Source organism: Euphorbia lathyris, chromosome 6 (genome assembly GCF_963576675.1).
Source record: "Euphorbia lathyris chromosome 6, ddEupLath1.1, whole genome shotgun sequence".
NCBI classification, from domain to species: domain Eukaryota; kingdom Viridiplantae; phylum Streptophyta; class Magnoliopsida; order Malpighiales; family Euphorbiaceae; genus Euphorbia; species Euphorbia lathyris.
This window is the reverse complement of record NC_088915.1, coordinates 35,208,594-35,217,346: the sequence shown is the minus strand read 5'-3', so window position 1 is coordinate 35,217,346 and position 8,753 is coordinate 35,208,594. Positions and strand designations below refer to the sequence as shown.

Sequence of the window (8,753 nt, the reverse complement as noted above, 5' to 3'; positions counted from 1 at the left end):
GGGGTTTTGTCTCGATCTTGCTAGACAGCAATAAAGACGTGGCTTACTAGAAGATGAACAATCGCCGAAGGGCGTTCTTGATTGACAAAATGTCACATTGATAGTAGTTAACTTTCACCGCTGATCGAAATGACACGTGGCTATTACCTAGCTGACCGAAGCGACATATGACTGCCACTTAGCTGCCATGTGTCGTTTCAGTCAGCTAGGTAGAAGTGTCAAATAGGTGGCAATCACGTGTTATTTCGGTCAGCGATGAAAGTTAACTACTGTCGATGTGACAACCACGCCACTTTTTTTGGTGTCTTTTTGCTCTCGAGGTTGCCAAAATGACTTAATTCAAATAAAATTTTAAGTTGAATGATCTTATAACGATAAATTGAAATTAAATCACAATTTAGAGACAACTATGAAAGTTCAGTTAATAATTAATCCATATTTTTGGCATTAGAAAGAAAGATTAATCCCGACTTTTTCAGTATCTTTTTGCTTTCGAGCCAAAATGACTTAATTCAAACAAAATTTTAAGCTGAATGATCTTATAATGATAAATTGTAAGTAAGTCGCAATATAAAGACAACTATCAAAGTTTAGTGAATAATTAACCCGTATTTTAGGCATTAGAAAGAAAGAGATCAATCCTGAGCTCCAATCATTTAGGGTAATTTGGTCGCACTGTTTTAATTTTATTTTCATAGTGAAAAGTGATTGGGTGGGAATATATAGAGGGCATAAACATTATTTATAATTTTCTGATCTTTTAATATTTTTATCTCACAGGTGGCTTGGAAGTTGGAATATAACAAAACACTAGTATTTGTTTTTTCTTTTCAAAATTGTCATACATTTCTTTTGCATTGATGAACTCGTATTTTCTTTTTTCTAATATAAAGAAGCAGCCACAGATTAGGATATATTGATAGGAGTGCTTCAATAATGTTTAATTAAAACTCTTTTAGATGCATTTATTTTTTTTTTTGAATCAAAACAATAATGAATTAATGAGCCAACTCATGGAAAAATTGTAACAATGAATCAGAAACAGAACTCGGTAATAAATTAAAAAAAAGAAAGACAAGTGGATAACCGAGAAGACTGTGCTAACACATGTGTCATTCCATTCGCTTGCCGCCGTATCCATTTGATTGAGTAAGAGTCATTTGATGTTAGAATCGATCATATTTGAATAATTCTATCTCCAATTTCGGAATCATCAACAGAACTAGAATTTATTGCATCAATCACTTGTTTAGCATCAGATTCGAAAACCACATTCCTTATTTCATCGGCTTCTAGCCATTGCATAGCCTGTAATAGAGCTTCAGCCTCACATTCCCGTGTTGTCGGACAACATAACAGACCCACACATCTCCCCATTACAAACTGCCCATTTGCATCTCATACTGCTGCTCCCATCCCTACACGACCATCAACGTTAAAACATGCGGCATCAACCTTCTGATGGCGGGTGCCAACCATGCACCCAGCAGATGAACTATTTCCTACTACTGTATTTCCGATATGATGTTCTCCCGTACCAGTCCGATTCCTCAAGGCATTTGCTTCTGACCAATCATTAAGTACCGTGCAAGCATGAGCCACTATTTGATCTGTTGTGCGAATCTCATACTGCCAAAGATGAGTATTTCTAGCTTGCCATAAACTCCAGAAGTGCATCAAAAATGTTTTCACAATTTGTTCCGGTGCTGCTCTAATCATATTATGAAACCATGCTGTCAGGTTCTCAACCACCGCCGCCTCCGCATTAATTCGATCCAGAAGTCCCGCCTTCTGCCACACTCTTATAGCTCCTGAACATTCAATAAAAAGATGTCATCCATCCTTCCAAGGTTCGTTTCATATCACACAAGTACTACATACCTGTAACCCACGAAATTGAAGATTCATCCGTGTTGGGAGACAAAAAATTAAATTTCTATACATATATTCAATAAAGTTTTTCAATAATTAGTGTGTACTTAAATCCTTTCGTCCACCTAGATTTACTCCTATAAAAATGTGATTTTATGGATTTATAAACAGAGGAATATGATATTTTTCTCTTAAAAAAACATATATTTTACAAAGTTAATAAAAATAGAATTTGATAACGTGATTTGTCACATCATAAAATCAACAGACCATCTAATAAAAAATAAATATTTCATTATGACACGTCAATAAAATCAACCAATCCATATAACATATAGACGGAGGGAAGTACAGAAATAAGAGAGCAGCAGCAGCAGGGTGGTGATGCTGCAGACCTGTAATTAGAACAAGAGCAGTAACAGGTAATGGGTTCTGGGGAGGAATTGCAGCAGCCCGGATCGCAGGGCATGAGGAGATTTACCTGGACGAGATCGATAAAAATTAAAAGCTGGAAAAGACCGGATAGGGGGAGATTAAAATGTAATATAGACGGAGCTGTTTTCGCTAGCTCGGGCTGCTGTGGATGGGGAGCAGTAGTGAGGGCTGAAGACGGGTCCTTTATGGCAGGGGCGAGTGGAGTTTTAAGGGGGATGCATTCGGTTCGAGTGGTAGAAGCCATGGTGTTGAGAGCGGGATTGGTATGGGCAATTGAAATGGATATGGACAACATTCAGTTTGAGATGGATGCACATGTAGTGGTGAAGGGAGTGAGCACAGAAGAGCCAGATTTATCTAATTTTGGAGACATAATAGAAGATTGCAAGGAGTTAATGAAAAATAAGACGTTTACTGTGTCTTTTGTCCCGAGACAAGCGAATAGAGCAACACATCAAATAGCTAGGCAGACTCTTTCCAATGCTAGTTTTTATTCTTTTTTTGATTTGCCAGTTTGGCTAATAAGTGTAATTGAAGAGGATATTATTGCCTCAGCTATATAATTAAGAGTTTTCCTTCAAAAAAAAAAATCAATATAACATATTATTAAACTCAATGTGTCACATCAGTAAAGACTAACATTCTTCTTTTATAAAAACAAATATTCATATTTTTCCACATACAAATTGATAAATAAAATTGAAACTCATTTCTGCTTGAAAAATTCTACGGTAATGGACTCGACCAATGATAAATGAGATATATATCACCTTATTAACAAATAATTGGGGTAAGAAAAAGTTATACGATTATTATATTACAAAACCCAGATTGGTCAGTTGAACCGGAAACCAACCAAGGCTCTGATCTGGATTGCACTGGTTTTATGAATTCTCAGAAAACCAGACAGAATCGGGGCTGGATTGAAAACCGATGTGACCCCATTTTTATAGTAATTTTTCATTTTTTTTCAAAGAACTGAACGTAAACAAAATGAAGAAAAGAAAAAAAACTAATTTTTTTTAACAGAATAAGAAAACAACTTTGGAAAAAACTAAAGGAGAGAATAAAAAAAAACAATGGGAATGTTAATAATTGGTTAAAGGCTTATACTTATAAACTAGCCGAAAATTCTCAAGAATTTAGTGAAACTTGAAATTAGCATATTGTTGGCATAAGATGAGCTAGAAACTTGAAATTAATGATTATGTTTAATGAAGAAATTAAAAGATAGAAAGTGGCCAAAAAGGGAGTATTGTAGGCACTTGAAAGGTGATCAAATCCAGATTTCTATTAATAGACAAACAACTCTTATAATAATGTCTCCACAATCAACACCCCTACCCTATGCTATCACTTCTACCAACATTTAACTTTCGATTCATTTATAACATTAATACTATTGGACCTATTAAATAATAACTTTAAAAACAGATATTTATATCTTATTGAACAGAGATTAAAATAAATAAAATAGCAGATAATGAAATAATGAAGGTGGTTAGTAAGGTTTGGGTGAAATGATTCAAAACCATAAAAGACCAACTTTTTCCAGCTCAATTGACTAAATATGGAATGAAGCATCATTTTCTGCATACGACTTGCACACATTTTATGTCCCACACGTGACATGGCTAACTTTCCCTCTACATACTTTTATATATATATAATGTTCCTGCCTCTGCCTTAGATGCACGATCTGGAACGTGGTCGGTTCACTTCCAGGAAGTTCATTTCTCGGTTGTACAGGAGCAATGGGACAGACAGGCCAAACTATGACCCAAGTATGGCTGTCTATTGCATAGATGGAATTCAACACATCAAATAAAATAACAATTTCAAAATAGAAAAATCAAAGAATTAAAGTTGTTTAGAACTACATTTAACATATAAACACATTTTCGATTTCAAAAATCATCATTTTCGAAAATTTCTATCTCTTATAACCAAACAACACCAAAATTGCTTAGAATATAATTTCAATCAACTCTATATTGAGGAATACATGGTTTAGAGTGGTCAAAGTTTAAGTGACTTTTATGTCAAATTTTAAAGTTGAGTGGTTATAATATTAATAAAAATAAAATTAAGTGGTCATGAGCGTAATTTAGCCTATTATTTCAGTGATAAAATAGAAATTTGGCAATGGTAGAAAACATATATGAGAAAAAGGGTAAGATTAGAGTGGCTGGGTTTGATAGGGATAGAAACAAGTGCTGTGTCCATCCTCTGTCAAAACAAAACAGAACATAAAAGAACAAATAAACAAGACTTAAGAGGATGTTTACATACAGGGAGGACACAGACAAGAAGCATCATATAATTGCCTCATGCCAGCTCTACTGAATTCCAATATCACTTTCATCTAAAAATTCCCATAACATGCCAAAACATTCTACATAAGCGTGTAAACTTTTTTAACCAAAAGCATTTCATTATGTGTAGTGTAACTAAGAGAAATGACATCAATCATTAGGCACATTACCAATTAATGCAGTGATATCAGCAGAGCTATCTTCAGCATATGCTGATCTCATCTCTATGTACAATTGCCGCCAACTGTTTTACTAACCTTTCTAATCCATACATGCTCTATCATTCTGCACCCATATTTAACCATTCAACTGCATAAAGGGAAGCCACCATAGGTGATTGAAATTATAATCAACATCAAACGCTTTCACTAAAATATCCCTCCTCAGTTTCCTGTATCAACAGAAATCCCACTTAATAATTTGTCTTGTTCTACCATGTTCCTGCTATCCTTATCTCTACTCACAGGCAGCATTGCCGCGGATGCAAGTGCAGTGGTTCGGTCTGGCAATTCTGCACAATACAATCATAGTGTTACTTAACAAAGTCCTAAATAAGCTAAGAACATACCTTTCAAGAACATAATGAAGAAAGCACTCAAAAACAAATCATCAGTCAACCCTATTAAAAACCAACTGTATCAAAATCCAATAACCTCTATTTTGCATATAGCTTCATCAAATTCAACTAATAGGGACCAAACTCTCGTAAACAGACAATTTTCATTGTTCTTCCAGTTCAGCTTTTTTTAGCCAACAGATAAAATAGAACTTAATAATCACTTCCAAGCGAACAAAAATATTAATATATGCTCATCTAAACAAGTATAATTCAGTTTTTGATATGCTCATCTGCATGCAAACCAAGCAAAACCATAATCCAGAATGAAATTTTATTGTTGCAAGTGATCCAACGAAATATAGAATCTGATAAACAAGTTCTCTCTAAAAATAACTTCAAGCATAGTCCTTGTAATGAAATATTCACATTAGCATGTTGACAAGGAAATGCTGACCTGGAAGTTTGTTGTCAATATAAAACGTTACCAAATTTACAGTATACCTGCAAAAATGTCAAAACATCTCAAAGTCCATCAGTAAAAGTCCCCATGGAATTAAATAAAAAACAAAGATGAGTTCTTTTTACCATGCAACAACTACATCAACCGTGTAATGTTTGCGAGAAGCTATAATAAGAAGGCTTTGAATGACAGCAAGTAACCAAGCAAACTGCTTTATGGACCTGCAGAGTACCCCAAAAATAACACCAAGAAAATTGAGAGTCAGTCCTCACACCTAACAGTATGCCAAAGAAAAGAAAAGATAAAAGAGCCGAAGAGAAAATATTGACGAGTGCATTACCTCCTTGAGCCATACTTATGATATGTTCGCACAAAAACAATGGTAAAAATCATGTGCGATGAAAAAATCAAATCACCACAGCCATAATTAACCCCTTTGGAGACTGCAAATTTTTGCAAATCAAAATGAGAGTGTAATATGAGTGCGTGAAATGAAACTGAAGACCATATTTGTTGAAACTCACAATTGATTATAAGAACTTCAATAACACTCTCTGGAGAAGGCAGCCTGGCAAGTTTTGAGCCCTGAAAGAGACAGTTGTACCTGATTGTAAAAGATTTCTTTGATTATAAGAAGATAATTTAAACAATAGTTAAACATTTGTAAAGGAGTAGCAATAGAAGTCCAGAAATTAAGAGAAAATGAGTACCAAGCTAAATTTTACAAAATTTTACCACATGGCAGTGATAGTTTGGTCCAGGAAGATGAGTTGAATAGAATGAAACTATCCGAAGAATCTGACAAGCCTAAAAAGGATCAAGAAATCAGTAAAACTGATTATAATATGAAGATACCATACATCATAAAGATATCTTAAGTAGAAATATTAGTGGATGGTGAAGGGATATAATTAAGGATAACATCTCATGACTTAAAGACACTAACTTCTTCCAATATGTACGTATGTGCACACATTCTTATGACTAAAGAGGGATTCTTAAAATCAATAAATTAAGAGTAATAAAATCTAAAATAATTCATTAATACAAGAGAAACAATATTAATTTCAATAAGTCCAAGTATAACCCTCCCTGATTCATGTCATCAGATATAGCTTTAAAAAATAAGGGAAAAAGGGAAATGAAAACGACTCACCACTAAATAGGCAAGAACCCTGCACCAGATTAAACATGTATAAATTTTTTTCTGCTGGAAAACAAAGGGGTGAAGAGTCCACTGCAACAGAATTAGCACTTATTAGATCAACCAAGCTCATAGATAATTCACTTGCAGTGAATGATGTCAATAACACAAGGGATGATAAGCTTATTTATTTCTCTTATTCAAATAGAATAATTAGGAAAGGTTTACAACATTAGATCCCAGTACAGATGAACCATGAAAAATATGAATAACAATTTATGTCTATTGCATCACTTCGAGGGTTTAGCAGTCTATAACGGTTTAATAAACTGAACTGGAAGCATATCATATAACATCATGATTTTGAGGACTCGAGATTCTCCATAGAAAATAACAGATTTAAATTGAAACAACTAAGCAAGAGTTAAGTGCAAGTAGCAGACATTGAAACCAATGAATGAGGGCTACAGACATTGGTGAAAGTATGAGTGAGATTTAGGTATAGGAATGTGAAAGCTTTTGTTTGATGCAAGAGAGAATTTTACAAACTAAAGGTAGATGAAAAAAAAATGATAACAATTACCAATGCAAAAGAAGAAAAAATGAAAATGAACAAAGTCTCGCTTATGTAAGCTTTGTCAAGACCGAGTTCCTGAAATGGCCAAAAGAAACAAATGTTATTGATCTGCAATTTAACATCAAGGATGGAGGATCCACGCTATTTGCAACAGTTGCACACACCGGAAGAAGAGAATAGCCAGCATCCTGAAGTGTTGGTCCTGGCTTATGGAAGTAGTGGATTCCATGAGCAGCTAACCCATGTATGTACTGTAGAGCAAAAAAAGAAAATTAAGCCCACCATTAGCTAATCAGGAAAACAATGCTAAAACACCATATACAGTGCCTGTAAATATTCTGACAATCGACTTGTCAAATCTATAACCATAAATATTCAATCCCAACTGAACTTCACTCCACGACTTTGTGTAAATTAATAAGTGTTTATTGGTTCAACAACAGGGCAAGACATACAAAGAACAAAGCATAGACACATAAAAGTTTCAATCAGATTCTCCATTATATTCAACTAAAACAAAATCCCTACATTTGCAACAGTGCATTAAATGTTACTTATGAATGGTAACATTGAAAAGAAATTGAAAAAAAAAAAAACAGAGATAGAGAATAAAGAAACATGGAAGGTAAACCTGGAAAACAATCCCAGCAAGAAGATGCTTCCAATTCTCAACAACAAGCGAGAGTTCTAATAATGTTTCTGCACGGATTTTTCTCCACAGCTTCACATAAACATCGACAACATAAAAAGATATGCGATCAAGCCAAACAACAGAAAAGAAAGAAAAATGTAGAGAAAGAGAGAAACCTTAGGAGCTTCCCGATCAAGGTGGAGCAGCATTATGATGAGTTTGTCATTAATAAACACAAATACAGAAGCTTGAGAGGTATATGAAGCGCTGCAATTGGGAATTTGAATTGATTTTCCGTTGATTTAATTTCAAATTTTAGAGCTAAACCTAAGGATGGATAATGACAAAATCTTATGCTAACATCGTAAGAGGAAGATTTGGTTAGTTGGAGATGAACTCCTATGTGAGATGTTAACCGTTGGATTTTATAATCAAAATGAAAGTGGACTTAAAAGATTATTTAAATTGTATAATTTGAATTCAGTAGATCTAATAAATCCAAAAGCAACAACCGTATATTTTAATAAATTTTAGGTTTAGAGTCATTTTATTTATATTTCATTCATTGAGGATGCTATGTTAAGGAGTTGAATCTCTATTATAGATATTGGTTAAGTTTTTACTTAGCATGTATTAGAGACCTGAATAATAGGAAGAGAGTTGTTCAGGATGGGCCTTGAATCATTCGAGGCCATTATCAGATTACCATTAAAGCTATTATCAGATTACCATTAGGGCTGTAAATGAACAGAGCCGCTCA

At 34.1% G+C, this 8,753-nt stretch overlaps 1 protein-coding gene across 1 annotated transcript; it reads right to left on the bottom strand.

Annotated features, from left to right (window-relative positions):
• Positions 1-4,391: 4,391 nt before the first annotated feature.
• LOC136232974 (phosphatidylinositol:ceramide inositolphosphotransferase 1) lies at positions 4,392-8,453 on the bottom strand. The gene is made up of 11 exons (XM_066022467.1): positions 8,170-8,453; positions 7,994-8,083; positions 7,527-7,613; positions 7,369-7,437; positions 6,798-6,878; positions 6,377-6,448; positions 6,166-6,226; positions 5,982-6,084; positions 5,767-5,862; positions 5,636-5,682; positions 4,392-5,133 (listed from the first exon to the last, which is right to left on the bottom strand). Exons 1-11 carry the CDS (start codon positions 8,200-8,202, stop codon positions 5,006-5,008), a joined length of 867 nt encoding a protein of 288 aa, XP_065878539.1. The 5' UTR covers positions 8,203-8,453; the 3' UTR covers positions 4,392-5,005.
• Between the last annotated feature and the right edge of the window lie 300 nt (positions 8,454-8,753).

Excerpts from the sequence above, each read along its gene's own strand:
- LOC136232974 (XM_066022467.1), bottom strand. The coding sequence starts at position 8,202 with ATGCTGCTCCACCTTGATCGGGAAGCTCCTAAG. Across the intron at positions 8,084-8,169 it reads TTGATCGGGAAGCTCCTAAG|CTGTGGAGAAAAATCCGTGC; the intron begins GTTTCTCTCTTT and ends GTTTATGTGAAG. Across the intron at positions 6,085-6,165 it reads TGAAGTTCTTATAATCAATT|TCTCCAAAGGGGTTAATTAT; the intron begins GTGAGTTTCAAC and ends AAAAATTTGCAG.